Genomic DNA, 19,072 nt, shown 5'->3' with positions numbered 1-19,072 from the left:
ATATCCTTTCATTTACTGGAAATTCAAATAAAACCACAAGGGATTATTAACTCCTTCCTCCCACCCCCCTCAGGCAGTTTGCTGCCAGGGGTGTGCTGTGTGTGTGTGGACTGTGTGTGGGTGTATCTTTGCGTTCGTGTGTGTATGTATATGTCAGTATATTAACCCTCTTCTCTGCTCTCCCCCAAGGATGGTGTCCAGTCTGAGCGCTTGGTTCTGGAATGAGCGGCTGTGGTTCCCTGAGGGGCTGGGCTGGGCTGACCTGGAGGACAAAGATGGCCGTGTCTACGCCAAGGCCAGAGACCTCTGGGTGGCGCTACCCATCGCCGTAGCCTTCCTCGTAATACGACAGATCTTCGAGAGGTACGTCTGTCCGTCTGTCTGTTTGGCTGGCTGACTGTCATCCCTCATAAGCTAAATGCTCTGCCTCTTTCACCCGTCTGTCTACATGTGTTTATACCTCTGCCTCTTTCACCCGTCTGTCTACATGTGTTTCTACCTCTGCCTCTTTCACCCATCTGTCTACATGTGTTTATACCTCTTCCTCTTTCACCCGTCTGTCAACATGTGTTTATACCTCTGCCTCTTTCACCCGTCTGTCAACATGTGTTTATACCTCTGCCTCTTTCACCCGTCTGTCTACATGTGTTTATACCTCTGCCTCTTTCACCCGTCTGTCAACATGTGTTTCTACCTCTGCCTCTTTCACCCGTCTGTCTACATGTGTTTATACCTCTGCCTCTTTCACCCGTCTGTCTACATGTGTTTATACCTCTGCCTCTTTCACCCGTCTGTCTACATATGTTTATACCTCTGCCTCTTTCACCCGTCTGTCTACATGTGTTTATACCTCTTCCTCTTTCACCCATCTGTCTACATGTGTTTATACCTCTGCCTCTTTCACCCGTCTGTCAACATTTGTTTATACCTCTGCCTCTTTCACCCGTCTGTCTACATGTGTTTATACCTCTGCCTCTTTCACCCGTCTGTCTACATGTGTTTATACCTCTGCCTCTTTCACCCGTCTGTCTACATGTGTTTATACCTCTGCCTCTTTCACCCATCTGTCAACATGTGTTTCTACCTCTGCCTCTTTCACCCGTCTGTCTACATGTGTTTATACCTCTGCCTCTTTCACCCGTCTGTCTACATGTGTTTATACCTCTTCCTCTTTCACCCATCTGTCTACATGTGTTTATACCTCTGCCTCTTTCACCCATCTGTGTTTATACCTCTTCTTTCTACTCTTCTTCTGCTTTCCTATGCCTCTCCCTCTTCTCCCCCCTCCTCCACGTGCTCCACCCTTTTTCTCCTTCCCTCCCTCCCATCTCATCCCTCTCTCCCCTCCTCTCTGTGTGGGCAGGTTAGTGGCCACTCCCCTGGCTGCTGTCATGGGGGTGAAGGAGAAAGTTAGGCTCACAGTGTCACACAACCCCACACTGGAGTCATTCTACCGTAACACAACCAAGAACCCCACACAGGTAACACAACTAGAAATGACTACACAAGCGCACGCAAGCACAGAGACACATGTACGCACGTACGCACGCACACGTTAACACTACACAATTGTTACAGATCTTAATTTGTTCACTTTTGTTGCAAAAAACATTCTGCACAGCAGGAAATGCAAACTTGTAGTGTTTTTGAGTTTTAAAAAGGCTTCTAAAGTTTGTCATTTCAGACTTGATTTGCCCTAACGAATAATGTATCAACCCCTACACAAATGTCCATCCACCTAATAATTCACATTTCCTGTTGCTGCAAGATTATTTTCCTGCTGTAGCAAACTGACTCAAATTAAGGTCCTACATCTGTATACAGCACCACACAAACTGACTCAAATTAAGATCCTACATCTGTATACAGCACCACACAAATCATTATGCTAAACTGTATCCCCTTCTACCCTTCTGTCTCTCTCTCCCGCTCTCCCACTCTCCTACAGAGTTCTATAGACAGCCTGTGTAAGCAGACAGGTTGTTCAGAGAGACAGGTGCAGAGATGGTTCAGGAGACGCAGGAACCAGGACCGACCCAGTCTACTGAAGAAGTTCAAAGAGGCCAGGTACACACAACACACATACAAATATCCACATGCATACACACACCCACACATACATGCACATGCATGAACACACACACAAAACAAGATAACAGCTTCACAAACAGCTGCTCTAATCAAATCAGACACACACATGCTGACATTGGCCTGTGAGCACATGTCTGAGTGTAAAAGCATGAGTCTATTTACAGTATATCTGACACTCATTATATTGCCAGCCTGGTTTTATCAAGGCTGCTCCTACCCCCAGGGCCACACACACATACATACACACACACACACACACATACATACACACACTGCCCGCCCCTCGCTCCCTCACCAGTCCCAGGAGACAGTTTGGCCCTATCAGCAGAAATCAGTTTATAGCCAAGCAGTGTGTGTCATTGTTATAGGACTGAGACAGTGACTGTGTTACACTAATACTGAGATCACTACATGAGACAGCGCCCTATGCCAGAACTACTGACAGACAGCAGCCTCTTATAGAAGACTGGCCTCTCATTCTGTTATGTGTATGGTACATGGTAATGTGCTACTGTTTAATATAGGATCCCAAATCAATTATGCGATTATGCGTCATTCCTTGATAATGTCCAGTAGCCATTGTAGAGCATGATACCTGTACAGTGGGGAAAAAAAGTATTTAGTCAGCCACCAATTGTGCAAGTTCTCCCACTTAAAAAGATGAGAGAGGCCTATAATTTTCATCATAGGTACACGTCAACTATGACAGACAAATTGAGGGAAAAAAATCCAGAAAATCACATTGTAGGATTTTTAATGAATTTATTTGCAAATTATGGTGGAAAATAAGTATTTGGTCACCTACAAACAAGCAAGATTTCTGGCTCTCACAGACCTGTAACTTCTTCTTTAAGAGGCTCCTCTGTCCTCCACTCGTTACCTGTATTAATGGCACCTGTTTGAACTTGTTATCAGTATAAAAGACACCTGTCCACAACCTCAAACAGTCACACTCCAAACTCCACTATGGCCAAGACCAAAGAGCTGTCAAAGGACACCAGAAACAAAATTGTAGACCTGCACCAGGCTGGGAAGACTGAATCTGCAATAGGTAAGCAGCTTGGTTTGAAGAAATCAACTCTGGGAGCAATTATTAGGAAATGGAAGACATACAAGACCACTGATAATCTCCCTCGATCTGGGGCTCCACGCAAGATCTCACCCCGTGGGGTCAAAATGATCACAAGAACGGTGAGCAAAAATCCCAGAACCACATGGGGGACCTAGTGAATGACCTGCAGAGAGCTGGGACCAAAGTAACAAAGCCTACCATCAGTAACACACTACGCCGCCAGGGACTCAAATCCTGCAGTGCCAGACGTGTCCCCCTGCTTAAGCCAGTACATGTCCAGGCCCATCTGAAGTTTGATAGAGTGCATTTGGATGATCCAGATGAGGATTGGGAGAATGTCATATGGTCAGATGAAACCAAAATAGAACTTTTTGGTAAAAACTCAACTCGTCGTGTTTGGAGGACAAAGAATGCTGAGTTGCATCCAAAGAACACCATACCTACTGTGAAGCATGGGGGTGGAAACATCATGCTTTGGGGCTGTTTTTCTGCAAAGGGACCAGGACGACTGATCCGTATAAAGGAAAGAATGAATGGGGCCATGCATCGTGAGATTTTGAGTGAAAACCTCCTTCCATCAGCAAGGGCATTGAAGATGAAACGTGGCTGGGTCTTTCAGCATGACAATGATCCCAAACACACTGCCCGGGCAACGAAGGAGTGGCTTCGTAAGAAGCATTTCAAGGTCCTGGAGTGGCCTAGCCAGTCTCCAGATCTCAACCCCATAGAAAATCTTTGGAGGGAGTTGAAAGTCTGTGTTGCCCAGCGACAGCCCCAAAACATCACTGCTCTAGAGGAGATCTGCATGGAGGAATGGGCCAAAATCAAATCAAATCAAATTGTATTGGTCACATGCGCCGAATACAACAGGTGCAGACATCACAGTGAAATGCTTACTTACAGCCCTTAACCAACAGTGCATTTATTTTTAACAAAAAAGTAAAATAAAACAACAACAAAAAAAGTGTTGAGAAAAAAAAGAGCAGAAGTAAAATAAAATAACAGTAGGGAGGCTATATATACAGGGGGGTACCGTTGCAGAGTCAATGTGCGGGGGCACCGGCTAGTTGAGGTAGTTGAGGTAATATGTACATGTGGGTAGAGTTAAAGTGACTATGCATAAATAATTAACAGAGTAGCAGCAGCGTAAAAAGGATGGGGTGGGGGGCAGTGCAAATAGTCCGGGTAGCCATGATTAGCTGTTCAGGAGTCTTATGGCTTGGGGGTAGAAGCTGTTGAGAAGTCTTTTGGACCTAGACTTGGCACTCCGGTACCGCTTGCCGTGCGGTAGCAGAGAGAACAGTCTATGACTAGGGTGGCTGGAGTCTTTGACAATTTTGAGGGCCTTCCTCTGACACCGCCTGGTATAGAGGTCATGGATGGCAGGAAGCTTGGCCCCAGTGATGTACTGGGCCGTACGCACTACCCTCTGTAGTGCCTTGCGGTCGGAGGCCAAGCAGTTGCCATACCAGGCGGTGATGCAACCAGTCAGGATGCTCTCGATGGTGCAGCTGTAGAATTTTTTGAGGATCTGAGGACCCATGCCAAATCTTTTTCAGTCTCCTGAGGGGGAATAGGCTTTGTCGTGCCCTCTTCACGACTGTCTTGGTGTGTTTGGACCATGATAGATCGTTGGTGATGTGGACACCAAGGAACTTGAAGCTCTCAACCTGTTCCACTACAGCCCCGTCGATGAGAATGGGGGCGTGCTCAGTCCTCTTTTTTTTCCTGTAGTCCACAATCATCTCCTTTGTCTTGGTCATGTTGAGGGAGAGGTTGTTGTCCTGGCACCACACGGCCAGGTCTCTGACCTCCTCCCTATAGGCTGTCTCATCGTTGTCGGTGATCAGGCCTACCACTGTTGTGTCGTCGGCAAACTTAATGATGGTGTTGGAGTCGTGCCTGGCCATGCAGTCATGGGTGAACAGAGAGTACAGGAGGGGGACTGAGCACGCACCCCTGAGGGGCCCCGTGTTGAGGATCAGTGTGGCAGATGTGTTGTTACCTACCCTTACCACCTGGGGGCGGCCCGTCAGGAAGTCCAGGATCCAGTTGCAGAGGGAGGTGTTTAGTCCCAGGATCCTTAGCTTAGTGATGAGCTTAGAGGGCACTATGGTGTTGAATGCTGAGCTGTAGTCAATGAATAGCATTCTCACGTAGGTGTTCCTCTTGTCCAGGTGGGAAAGGGCAGTGTGGAGTGCAATAGAGATTGCATCATCTGTGGATCTGTTGGGGCGGTATGCAAATTGGAGTGGGTCTAGGGTTTCTGGGATAATGCTGTTGATGTGAGCCATGACCAGCCTTTCAAAGCACTTCATGGCTACAGACGTCAGTGCTACGGGTCGGTAGTCATTTAGGCAGGTTATCTTAGAGTCTTTGGGCACGGGGACTATGGTGGTCTGCTTGAAACATGTTGGTATTACAGTCTCAGTCAGGGACATGTTGAAAATGTCACTGAAGACACTTGCCAGTTGGTCAGCACATGCTCGGAGTACACGTCCTGGTAATCCGTCTGGCCCTGCGGCCTTGTGAATGTTGACCTGCTTAAAAGTCTTACTCACATCGGCTACGGAGAGCGTGATCACATAGTCATCCGGAACAGCTGGTGCTCTCATGCATGCTTCAGTGTTGCTTGCCTCGAAGCGAGCATAGAAGTGGTTTAGCTCGTCTGGTAGGCTTGTGTCACTGGGCAGCTCGCGGCTGTGCTTCCCTTTGTAGTCTGTAATAGTTTTCAAGCCCTGCCACATCCGACGAGCGTCAGAGCCAGTGTAGTACGATTCAATCTTAGTCCTGTATTGACTCTTTGCCTGTTTGATGGTTCGTCGGAGGGCATAGCGGGATTTCTTATAAGCGTCCGGGTTAGAGTCCCGTTCCTTGAAAGCGGCAGCTCTACCCTTTAGCTCAGTGCGGATGTTTCCTGTAATCCATGGCTTCTGGTTGGGGTATGTACGTACGGTCACTGTGGGGACGACATCATCGATGCACTTATTGATGAAGCCAGTGACTGATGTGGTGTACTCCTCAATGCTGTCTGAAGAATCCCGAACATGTTCCAGTCTGTGCTAGCAAAACAGTCCTGTAGCTTAGCATCTGCGCTCATCTGACCACTTTTTTATTAACCGAGTCACTGGTGCTTCCTGCTTTAGTTTTTGCTTATAAGCAGGAATCAGGAGGATAGAGTTATGGTCAGATTTGCCAAATGGAGGGCGAGGGAGAGCTTTGTATGCGTCTCTGTGTGTGGAGTAAAGGTGGTCTAGAGTTTTTTTCCTCTGGTTGCACATTTAACATGCTGGTAGAAATTAGGTAGAACGGATTTAAGTTTCCCTGCATTAAAGTCCCCGGCCACTAGGAGCGCTGCATCTGGATGAGCGTTTTCCTGTTGATTTATGGCCTTGTACAACTCATTCAGTGCAATCTTAATGCCAGCATTGGTTTGTGGTGGTAAATAGACAGCTATGAAAAATATAGATGAAAACTCTCTTGGTAAATAGTGTGGTCTACAGCTTATCATAAGATACTCTACCTCAGGCGAGCAAAACCTCGAGACTTCCTTAGTATTTGATTTTGTGCACCAGCTGTTGTTTACAAATATACACCGCCACCCCTTGTCTTACCAGAGTCAGCCGTTCTATCCTGCCGATGTAGCGTATAGCCCGCTAGCTGTATGTTATCCATGTCGTCGTTCAGCCACGACTCGGTGAAACATAAGATATTACAGTTTTTAATGTCCCGTTGGTAGGATAACCGTAATCTTAGGTCATCCAATTTATTTTCAAATGATTGAACATTGGCTAATAGGATTGATGGAAGAGGCAGTTTACTCGCTCGCCGTCGGATCCTTACAAGGCACCCCGATCTACGTCAACGATATCTCCGTCTCTTCCTCACGCGAATGACGGGTATTTGGGCCTTGTCGGGTGTCTGTATGATATCCTTCGCGGCCGCCTCGTTGAAGAAAAAATCTTTGTCCAATACGAGGTGAGTAATCGCTGTCCTGATATCCAGAAGCTCTTTTTGGTTATAAGAGACGATGGCAGAAACATTATGTACAAAATAAATAACAAATAACGCGGAAAAACACACATAATAGTACAATTGGTTAGAGGGCTGTAAAACGGCAGCCATCTTCTCCGGCGCTGCTTCAGTATCCAGCAACAGTGTGTGAAAACCTTGTGAAGACCTACAGAAAACGTTTGACCTGTGTCATTGCCAACAAAGGGTATATAACAAAGTATTGAGAAACTTTTGTTATTGATCAAATACTTATTTTCCACCATAATTTGCAAATAAATTCATTAAAATGTGATTTTCTGGAAAAAAAATCTCTCATTTTGTCTGTCATAGTTGACGTGTACCTATGATGAAAATTACAGGCCTCTCTCATCTTTTTAAGTGGGAGAACTTGCACAATTGGTGGCTGACTAAATACTTTTTTCCCCCACTGTATCTGCAGTTCTGTGTCTTAGAATATGTAGACAACAAGTGTAGATAACAATCTGTAGTTAATATCACAATCACTAGTGTAGATAACAACCTGTAGTTAATATCACAATCACTAGTGTAGATAACAACCTGTAGTTAATATCACAATCACTAGTGTAGATAACAACCTGTAGTTAATATCACAATCACTAGTGTAGATAACAACCTGTAGTTAATATCACAATCACTAGTGTAGATAACAACCTGTAGTTAATATCACAATCACTAGTGTAGATACAACCTGTAGTTAATATCACAATCACTAGTGTATATACAACCTGTAGTTAATGTCACAATCACTAGTGTATATAACAGGGTTCTTCAATTCCGGTCCTGGGGGGCCGAAACACTTCTGTTTTTTATTTCTACCTGGTAGTTAATTGCACTCACCTGGTGTCCCAGGTCTGAATTAGCCCCTGATTAGAAGGAGAGGATGAAAAACAGAGGTGTTTCGGCCCTCCAGGACCGGAATTGAAGAACCCTGGTATATAACAACCTGTAGTTAATATCACAATCACTAGTGTAGATAACAACCTGTAGTTAATATCACAATCACTAGTGTAGATAACAACCTGTAGTTAATATCACAATCACTAGTGTAGATACAACCTGTAGTTAATATCACAATCACTAGTGTATATACAACCTGTAGTTAATATCACAATCACTAGTGTATATAACAACCTGTAGTTAATATCACTAGTGTATATACAACCTGTAGTTAATATCACAATCAATAGTATATATAACAACCTGTAGTTAATATCACAATCACTAGTGTAGATAACAACCTGTAGTTAATATCACAATCACTAGTGTAGGTAACAACATGTAGTTAATATCACAATCACTAGTGTAGATAACAACCTGTAGTTAATATCACAATCACTAGTGTAGATAACAACCTGTAGTTAATATCACAATCACTAGTGGCAACATCATATCATCATGTCATTATCATCATCATTACATCTAAAATTCACACAGATGATTCTCATGAGATTATGGATGTGATTTGTATTGAGACAGTATTCTCTGTGTGTACCCCAAGAGTTCAGTCTGTGTGTGTGTGTGCGTGCGTGCGTGTGTTGTTCGTTGTTAATGGTGTGTATCACTGTGTGTGTATTGTGACATCCCTGTCCTGAATCAGTCTAGTGTTTTTCTTCACACAACAGCCTTACTGTCCCTCTCTCTCTCTTTGTCTCTCTCTTTCTCACACTGCGGTATCCTACTCTCTCTCAGCCTTCTATCTCCTTCCACTTCATCTCTCTCTCCCTTATTCCCCTGCTGAGTGTATTATTTCTCTGTATCTCTTCCTTTCTTTCACCTCCTCATCCTCCTCCTATATCTGTAGTCAGCAAGTTGTTGTGTTGTATAGTACTGGAGGTCTCTATCTGTATTCAGGAGGTTGTTGTTGTACAGTACTGGAGGTCTCTATCTGTAGTCAGCAGGTTGTTGTTGTACAGTACTGGAGGTATCTCTCTGTAGTCAGCAGGTTGTTATGTTGTACAGTACTGGAGGTCTCGCTCTGTATTCAGGAGGTTGTTGTTGTACAGTACTGGAGGTCTCTATCTGTAGTCAGCAGGTTGTTGTGTTGTACAGTACTGGAGGTCTCTCTCTGTAGTCAGCAGGTTGTTGTACAGTACTGGAGGTCTCGCTCTGTATTCAGGAGGTTGTTGTTGTACAGTACTGGAGGTCTCTATCTGTATTCAGGAGGTTGTTGTTGTACAGTACTGGAGGTCTCTCTCTGTAGTCAGCAGGTTGTTGTACAGTACTGGAGGTCTCGCTCTGTATTCAGGAGGTTGTTGTTGTACAGTACTGGAGGTCTCTCTCTGTAGTCAGCAGGTTGTTGTGTTGTACAGTACTGGAGGTCTCTATCTGTAGTCAGCAGGTTGTTGTTGTACAGTACTGGAGGTCTCTCTCTGTATTCAGCAGGTTGTTGTGTTGTACAGTACTGGAGGTCTCTATCTGTAGTCAGCAGGTTGTTGTGTTGTACAGTACTGGAGGTCTCTATCTGTAGTCAGCAGGTTGTTGTGTTGTACAGTACTGGAGGTCTCTATCTGTAGTCAGCAGGTTGTTGTGTTGTACAGTACTGGAGGTCTCGCTCTGTATTCAGCAGGTTGTTGTGTTGTACAGTACTGGAGGTCTCTATCTGTAGTCAGCAGGTTGTTGTGTTGTGCAGTACTGGAGGTCTCTATCTGTAGTCAGCAGGTTGTTGTGTTGTACAGTACTGGAGGTCTCGCTCTGTATTCAGCAGGTTGTTGTGTTGTACAGTACTGGAGGTCTCTATCTGTAGTCAGCAGGTTGTTGTGTTGTACAGTACTGGAGGTCTCTATCTGTAGTCAGCAGGTTGTTGTGTTGTACAGTACTGGAGGTCTCTCTCTGTATTCAGCAGGTTGTTGTGTTGTACAGTACTGGAGGTCTCGCTCTGTATTCAGCAGGTTATTGTGTTGTACAGTACTGGAGGTCTCTATCTGTAGTCAGCAGGTTGTTGTGTTGTACAGTACTGGAGGTCTCTATCTGTAGTCAGCAGGTTGTTGTGTTGTACAGTACTGGAGGTCTCTATCTGTAGTCAGCAGGTTGTTGTGTTGTACAGTACTGGAGGTCTCGCTCTGTATTCAGCAGGTTGTTGTGTTGTACAGTACTGGAGGTCTCTATCTGTAGTCAGCAGGTTGTTGTGTTGTACAGTACTGGAGGTCTCTATCTGTAGTCAGCAGGTTGTTGTGTTGTACAGTACTGGAGGTCTCGCTCTGTATTCAGCAGGTTGTTGTGTTGTACAGTACTGGAGGTCTCTATCTGTAGTCAGCAGGTTGTTGTGTTGTACAGTACTGGAGGTCTCTATCTGTAGTCAGCAGGTTGTTGTGTTGTACAGTACTGGAGGTCTCTATCTGTAGTCAGCAGGTTGTTGTGTTGTACAGTACTGGAGGTCTCTATCTGTAGTCAGCAGGTTGTTGTGTTGTACAGTACTGGAGGTCTCTCTCTGTAGTCAGCAGGTTGTTGTGTTGTACAGTACTGGAGGTCTCTCTCTGTAGTCAGCAGGTTGTTGTGTTGTACAGTACTGGAGGTCTCTCTCTGTAGTCAGCAGGTTGTTGTGTTGTACAGTACTGGAGGTCTCTATCTGTAGTCAGCAGGTTGTTGTGTTGTACAGTACTGGAGGTCTCTATCTGTAGTCAGCAGGTTGTTGTGTTGTACAGTACTGGAGGTCTCTCTCTGTATTCAGCAGGTTGTTGTGTTGTACAGTACTGGAGGTCTCGCTCTGTATTCAGCAGGTTGTTGTGTTGTACAGTACTGGAGGTCTCTATCTGTAGTCAGCAGGTTGTTGTGTTGTACAGTACTGGAGGTCTCTATCTGTAGTCAGCAGGTTGTTGTGTTGTACAGTACTGGAGGTCTCTGTCTGTATTCAGCAGGTTGTTGTGTTGTACAGTACTGGAGGTCTCGCTCTGTATTCAGCAGGTTGTTGTGTTGTACAGTACTGGAGGTCTCGCTCTGTATTCAGCAGGTTATTGTGTTGTACAGTACTGGAGGTCTCTATCTGTAGTCAGCAGGTTGTTGTGTTGTACAGTACTGGAGGTCTCTATCTGTAGTCAGCAGGTTGTTGTGTTGTACAGTACTGGAGGTCTCTATCTGTAGTCAGCAGGTTGTTGTGTTGTACAGTACTGGAGGTCTCGCTCTGTATTCAGCAGGTTGTTGTGTTGTACAGTACTGGAGGTCTCTATCTGTAGTCAGCAGGTTGTTGTGTTGTACAGTACTGGAGGTCTCTATCTGTAGTCAGCAGGTTGTTGTGTTGTACAGTACTGGAGGTCTCGCTCTGTATTCAGCAGGTTGTTGTGTTGTACAGTACTGGAGGTCTCTCTCTGTATTCAGCAGGTTGTTGTGTTGTACAGTACTGGAGGTCTCGCTCTGTATTCAGCAGGTTGTTGTGTTGTACAGTACTGGAGGTCTCTATCTGTAGTCAGCAGGTTGTTGTGTTGTACAGTACTGGAGGTCTCTATCTGTAGTCAGCAGGTTGTTGTGTTGTACAGTACTGGAGGTCTCGCTCTGTATTCAGCAGGTTGTTGTGTTGTACAGTACTGGAGGTCTCTATCTGTAGTCAGCAGGTTGTTGTGTTGTACAGTACTGGAGGTCTCTATCTGTAGTCAGCAGGTTGTTGTGTTGTACAGTACTGGAGGTCTCGCTCTGTATTCAGCAGGTTGTTGTGTTGTACAGTACTGGAGGTCTCTATCTGTAGTCAGCAGGTTGTTGTGTTGTACAGTACTGGAGGTCTCTATCTGTAGTCAGCAGGTTGTTGTGTTGTACAGTACTGGAGGTCTCTATCTGTAGTCAGCAGGTTGTTGTGTTGTACAGTACTGGAGGTCTCTATCTGTAGTCAGCAGGTTGTTGTGTTGTACAGTACTGGAGGTCTCTCTCTGTAGTCAGCAGGTTGTTGTGTTGTACAGTACTGGAGGTCTCTCTCTGTAGTCAGCAGGTTGTTGTGTTGTACAGTACTGGAGGTCTCTCTCTGTAGTCAGCAGGTTGTTGTGTTGTACAGTACTGGAGGTCTCTATCTGTAGTCAGCAGGTTGTTGTGTTGTACAGTACTGGAGGTCTCTATCTGTAGTCAGCAGGTTGTTGTGTTGTACAGTACTGGAGGTCTCTCTCTGTATTCAGCAGGTTGTTGTGTTGTACAGTACTGGAGGTCTCGCTCTGTATTCAGCAGGTTGTTGTGTTGTACAGTACTGGAGGTCTCTATCTGTAGTCAGCAGGTTGTTGTGTTGTACAGTACTGGAGGTCTCTATCTGTAGTCAGCAGGTTGTTGTGTTGTACAGTACTGGAGGTCTCTATCTGTATTCAGCAGGTTGTTGTGTTGTACAGTACTGGAGGTCTCGCTCTGTATTCAGCAGGTTATTGTGTTGTACAGTACTGGAGGTCTCTCTCTGTAGTCAGCAGGTTGTTGTGTTGTACAGTACTGGAGGTCTCTATCTGTAGTCAGCAGGTTGTTGTGTTGTACAGTACTGGAGGTCTCTATCTGTAGTCAGCAGGTTGTTGTGTTGTACAGTACTGGAGGTCTCTCTCTGTAGTCAGCAGGTTGTTGTGTTGTACAGTACTGGAGGTCTCTATCTGTAGTCAGCAGGTTGTTGTGTTGTACAGTACTGGAGGTCTCTCTCTGTATTCAGCAGGTTGTTGTGTTGTACAGTACTGGAGGTCTCGCTCTGTATTCAGCAGGTTGTTGTGTTGTACAGTACTGGAGGTCTCTCTCTGTATTCAGCAGGTTGTTGTGTTGTACAGTACTGGAGGTCTCGCTCTGTATTCAGCAGGTTATTGTGTTGTACAGTACTGGAGGTCTCTCTCTGTAGTCAGCAGGTTGTTGTGTTGTACAGTACTGGAGGTCTCGCTCTGTATTCAGCAGGTTGTTGTGTTGTACAGTACTGGAGGTCTCTCTCTGTAGTCAGCAGGTTGTTGTGTTGTACAGTACTGGAGGTCTCTCTCTGTATTCAGCAGGTTATTGTGTTGTACAGTACTGGAGGTCTCGCTCTGTATTCAGCAGGTTGTTGTGTTGTACAGTACTGGAGGTCTCTCTCTGTAGTCAGCAGGTTGTTGTGTTGTACAGTACTGGAGGTCTCTATCTGTATTCAGCAGGTTGTTGTGTTGTACAGTACTGGAGGTCTCGCTCTGTATTCAGCAGGTTATTGTGTTGTACAGTACTGGAGGTCTCTCTGTAGTCAGCAGGTTATTGTGTTGTACAGTACTGGAGGTCTCTCTCTGTAGTCAGCAGGTTGTTGTGTTGTACAGTACTGGAGGTCTCTCTCTGTAGTCAGCAGGTTATTGTGTTGTACAGTACTGGAGGTCTCTATCTGTATTCAGCAGGTTGTTGTGTTGTACAGTACTGGAGGTCTCTATCTGTAGTCAGCAGGTTGTTGTGTTGTACAGTACTGGAGGTCTCGCTCTGTATTCAGCAGGTTGTTGTGTTGTACAGTACTGGAGGTCTCTCTCTGTAGTCAGCAGGTTGTTGTGTTGTACAGTACTGGAGGTCTCGCTCTGTAGTCAGCAGGTTATTGTGTTGTACAGTACTGGAGGTCTCTCTCTGTAGTCAGCAGGTTGTTGTGTTGTACAGTACTGGAGGTCTCTCTCTGTATTCAGCAGGTTGTTGTGTTGTACAGTACTGGAGGTCTCGCTCTGTAGTCAGCAGGTTATTGTGTTGTACAGTACTGGAGGTCTCTCTCTGTAGTCAGCAGGTTGTTGTGTTGTACAGTACTGGAGGTCTCTCTCTGTAGTCAGCAGGTTGTTGTGTTGTACAGTACTGGAGGTCTCTCTCTGTAGTCAGCAGGTTGTTGTGTTATACAGTACTGGAGGTCTCTCTCTGTAGTCAGCAGGTTGTTGTGTTATACAGTACTGGAGGTCTCTCTCTGTAGTCAGCAGGTTGTTGTGTTGTACAGTACTGGAGGTCTCTCTCTGTGTGACAGAACTGGGAGGCTACTGTATGACTGTTCCCATTGTGTGCTGGGAAGTTGGCACGGGACTGTTCTACAGTAGCCGTGTGTGTGTATGTGTGTGTCCTGATTTGACATTCTCAGCATAGGAGATGAGATTGGTCTGGGCATCTGGGCCTGCACGATACCAGCTTATACTTCCCCTACTTTCAAGCAAAGTGTGTGTGGTGTCTTCACCCTACCCTAGTAGAATGCGTATATCTCCCTGTGTGCATGTATGTATGTTCTCTTTACTGTACATATAGCATAAAGTGTGTGTGTGTGTTGTCCAATGATTTTGTGTGTTCTCTTGCAGTTGGAGATTCACCTTTTACCTTCTTGCTTTCATTGCTGGCCTGGCTGCCCTCATCGACGTGAGTACTGCTGTTTCACCTTTGACCTTTAAATTAAAGTGTAACAGGATACTAAGATAGAATAGAAGCCTTGTGAACAGCAGTGCTGGTTATATCAGGGACAACTGAGTATAAAATGTAATGTTTTTATAACATGATTAATAAAGAACTTACGAATGACACTGGAAGAGAATTATAAAGCCAAATTAATAGATAGAGTGAAAATGATTTATCACTTCTTCTGTTTCAATGCTGTATTTCTCTGTGACTGAAACTGTCCAATTTATGTATGCCTCTCTCTTTCTCTCAGAAACCCTGGCTGTATGACTTTAAGGAGATGTGGCAGGGCTTCCCTATTCTGGTATGTCCCTCTGGTTATTGATGAGTGGTAACTAATACATTGTAACATAGGAAAGTCATTGGAAGGCATAAATCATAATCAATCATATAATGTTATGTCCAGTGTTTGACTTTGTTCAGACAGCATATTATGGAAGTGTCAATGTATGTTATTGATATTATCTTGCTCTTTCTCTCCCTCTCCCCCCTATTTTCTCCCCATCCCATCTCTCTCTCCATCCCTCCATCTCTCATCTCTCCCCCAGACTCTCCTGCCGTCTCAGTATTGGTACTATATGATAGAGCTGGGTTTCTACGGCTCTCTAATCTTCAGTGTGGCGTCAGACGTCAAGCGGAAAGTAAGTGTGCACCATGCCTGCTCTATAAAACACACTATGCTTGTAACAATCAAGTATACAGTATACAAATGAACCACTAAAAATGGTGGTACAGAATTCCTTTACTTACAGTCCTATTCACTTTAAGAGTCAGTCAATTACAGCACGCAGATCATCCAAATATTCTTCCATACAGGGGGAGTAGAGTTTACAAGATCAGGGATAGTGGTTAACCAAGCCTGCACACTCTGTTAGCTACAAGTGATTCATTGAAAGCAGTAAGCAAGTCTTTCCGATCCCTTTCCTGCTGTTGGCATGGTGTTGACCCTGTGCTGACAACCAGGGGTTACTGTCATGGCACTGATGACAGTGTCAGTGTGTATAGGGACAGGGGGCAGGGGACTACTGCAGGAGGTGGACATTAGACTGAAATGACGTGTTTGTGTGTGTGGAGCCGGAGGTTTAAAGGGGAGTTTGTCAGTGGACTCTGCTCCACTAGGGCAGGTCAGTACAGACAGCATGTACAGTACCAGTCAAAGGTTTGGACACACCTACTCATTCAAAGGTTTTTATTTTTACTATTTTCTACATTGTAGAATAATAGTGAAGACATCAAAACTATGAAATAACACATATGGAATCATGTAGTAACCAAAAAAGTGTTAAACAAATCAGAATATTGTGATGAGGTGGTGTTGAAGGAGTCAGGCGCAGGAGGGTAAATCACAGAATAACAGGCTTTAATCCACAAAATACAGGTTTACGCAGAAATGCGTCAAACACACTCCAGGGCACAAAACAGACGCACTGGAAAATTCAAGGCACACGGGAAATTCTCCCGTTGATACAAAATACACGAGCTCCACCGAGCTTCACTAACCTCCACAATAAACAATCACCCACACAGACAAGGAAGCAGAGGGAACACTTATAAAATGATTAATGACGGATAAGGACCAGGTGTGTGTGATTGAAGACAAGACAAATGGAATGATGATAAGTGGATCGGCAGTAGCAAGTAAGCCGGTGACGCCGAACGCCGAAACCTGCCCGAACAAGGAGGGGAGGCAGCGGAAGTCGTGACAGTACCCCCCCCCCCTTGACGCGCGGCTCCAGCAACGCGCCGACCCCGGCCTCGGGGACGGCCAGGAGGACGCGGAGCAGGGCGAGTCGGATGGCGACGGTGGAAATCCCGTAACATGGAGGGATCGAGGATATCCCTCACCGGGACCCAGCACCGCTCCTCCGGACCGTACCCCTCCCACTCCACGAGGTACTGAAGGCCCCCCACCCGACGCCTCGAATCCAGGATGGAACGGACAGAGTACGCTGGGGCCCCCTCGATGTCCAGAGGAGGTGGAGGGACCTCCCGCACCTCAGACTCCTGGAGCGGACCAGCTACCACCGGCCTGAGGAGAGACACATGAAACGAGGGGTTAATACGGTAATCAGGGGGAAATAATAACCTATAAGTGACCTCGTTGACTCTCCTCAGGACACAAACCGCGGGCTCAGCTTCCGGCAGGGCAGGCGGAGGGGCAGATTCCGGGTCGAGAGCCAGACCCGATCCCCAGGTACAAAGACGGGGGCCTCACTGCGGTGGCAGTCAGCGTTGGCCTTCTGACGACGCATGGCGCGTTAGAGGTGAACGTGGGCAGCATCCCACGTCTCCTCCGCGCGCCGAAACCAGTCATCCACCACAGGAGCCTCGGTCTGGCTCTGGTGCCACGGTGTCAGAACCGGTTGGTAACCTAGAACACACTGGAAAGGCATTAGGTTAGTGGAGGAGTGGCGGAGAGAGTTCTGGGCATATTCTGCCCATGGCAAGAACACCGACCACTCCCCCGGCCGGTCCTGGCAGTAGGACCGCAGGAACCTACACACGTCCTGATTTACCCGTTCCACCTGCCCATTACTCTCGGGGTAGAACCCAGAGGTCAGGCTGACCGAGACCCCCAGACGTTCCATGAACGCCTTCCAGACCTTGGACGTGAACTTGGGACATCGGTCAGACACTATATCCTCTGGTACCCCGTTGTGCCGGAAGACGTGTGTAAACAGGGCCTCCGCAGTTTGCAGAGCCGTGGGGAGACCGGGCAGAGGAAGGAGGCGGCAGGCTTTAGTAAAGCGGTCCGCAACGAGCAGGATGGTGGTGTTACCTTGGGAGAGGGTTAGAAAATCCACACTTAGGTGAGACCATGTTCGTTGTGGAACTAGTAAAGGTTGTAACTTACCAGCTGGGAGGTGCCTGAAATGCAATCTCCCTCCATCTCCTGGTTAATCATGGTGACTGGTGCAGTAACTTCCTTAACCAACCCGGACCCTAATGGTCGACTATCAATCTGATTGGGCGTGGAATGGATAGGGGAATCAATGGAATGCCTATACGGTGTGCGAATGCCCTGTCCATAAAGTTCCCAGCTGCGCCTGTATCGACTAGCACCTTACACTGGGGAACTACCATGTGCTCAGGAAAGGAGATGTGTATTTTACAGTGTGCAGCAGAGGGCTCTGAACGAGTGTGGGTGTTCGATACCTGGGGTGATGCGAGAGTGCCCTGCCTGCCACCTCCAAACCCAGAAGAGCGTTGACGAAAATGTGTGTTGAAATGTCCCTTCGCGCCACCAGTGTGGCATTGGCGCTGTCGTCCTCCGCTCTCTCGGCTAGCGGTTCCACCCATCTCCATCCGTTCTGGATCCGAGTCGGCCGGGATGGAAACGGGCAGACCTCCTCCAGGACGTCCTCTGGTTGCCAGCAGGTTGTCCAAACGAATGGCCATGTCCACCAGTTGCGAGAAGGACAACATGGTGTTACGGCAGGCTAGCTCCTGTCGGACGTCCTCTCGCAGATGGCACCGGAAATGGTCGATCAGGGCCCGCTCGTTCCACCCGGACCCAGCTGCCAGAGTTCAAAACTCCCCGTAGTTCTCAAGACTCCCCGTAGTTCTCCAACACGGCTCCTCCTTCGTTCCACACCGCATTGGACCGGCCGGATGCTGGAGAAGTAGAGCTCCAGTTGGAGAAGGAATCCTTGGCACAGCGCCGCTGTCCCGTCGAACTCCCGTGGTTGGGATATCTGGATCCCTCCGGGTGCTGGGGTGTAGGTGGCGGGATCCGGTTGGCCAGCTGGTCTCGACGGATCGGGCTGGAAAATACAAGGCACACGGAAATTCTCCCGTCGATACAAAATACACAAGCTCCACCGAGCTTCACTAACCTCCACAATAAACAATCACCCACACAGACAAGGAAGCAGAGGGAACACTTATACAATGACTAATGAGGGATAAGGACCAGGTGTGTGTGATTGAAGACAAGACAAATGGAGTGATGATAAATGGATCGGCAGAAGCTAGTAAACCGTTGACGCCGAATGCCGAAACCTGCCCGAACAAGGAGGGGAGGCAGCCTCGGCGGAAGTTGTGACAAATATATTTTATATTTGAAATTCTTCAAATAGGCACCCTTTACATAGGCTATTTTACCAAGAAGGAGAGTGATGGAGTGCTGCATCAGATGACCTGGCCTCCAAAATCCCCTGACCTCAACCCAATTGAGATGGTTTGGGATGAGTCGGACCGCAGAGTGAAGGAAAAGCAGCCAACAAGTGCTAAGCATATGTGGGAACTCCTTCAATACTGTTGGAAAAGCTGTCATCAAGGCAAAGGGTGGCTATTTGAAGAATCTCAAATATTAAATATATTTTGATTCGTTTAACACTTTTTTGGTTACTACATGATTCCATGTGTTATTTCACAGTTTTGATGTCTTCACTATTATTCTACAATGTAAATAATTGTACAAATAAAGAAAAACCCTTGAATGAGTAGGTGTGTCCAAACTTTTGGCTGTTAGCCCCTCTGCCATGATTTACTATAGTGTGTGTGTGTGTGCGTGTGTGTGTGTGCGCGCACGTGCATGCGTGCAGTTGTGTGTGTGAAGGAACAGAATGT

The 19,072-nt window shown here is 46.5% G+C and overlaps 1 protein-coding gene across 1 annotated transcript in view; it reads left to right on the top strand.

The window, feature by feature from the left end:
- The window catches only part of LOC121543165 (ceramide synthase 2), a 29,667-nt gene extending 13,990 nt beyond the window's left edge, over nucleotides 1-15,677 (top strand). Inside the window, exons 2-7 of the mRNA XM_045205695.1 lie at nucleotides 190-363; nucleotides 1,364-1,481; nucleotides 1,949-2,067; nucleotides 14,407-14,464; nucleotides 14,754-14,804; nucleotides 15,049-15,677. Coding sequence (XP_045061630.1) covers nucleotides 191-363; nucleotides 1,364-1,481; nucleotides 1,949-2,067; nucleotides 14,407-14,464; nucleotides 14,754-14,804; nucleotides 15,049-15,213 — 684 coding nt within the window. The 5' untranslated portion in view covers nucleotide 190 and the 3' untranslated portion in view covers nucleotides 15,214-15,677. The remainder of the gene's footprint in view (nucleotides 1-189; nucleotides 364-1,363; nucleotides 1,482-1,948; nucleotides 2,068-14,406; nucleotides 14,465-14,753; nucleotides 14,805-15,048) is intronic.
- Nucleotides 15,678-19,072: the final 3,395 nt, after the last annotated feature.

Source organism: Coregonus clupeaformis, chromosome 20, assembly GCF_020615455.1.
Source record: "Coregonus clupeaformis isolate EN_2021a chromosome 20, ASM2061545v1, whole genome shotgun sequence".
In the NCBI taxonomy this organism is placed as follows: Eukaryota; Metazoa; Chordata; class Actinopteri; order Salmoniformes; family Salmonidae; genus Coregonus; species Coregonus clupeaformis.
Note: the sequence above shows the minus strand (reverse complement) of the source record. Positions and strands in the feature narration are given on the sequence as shown.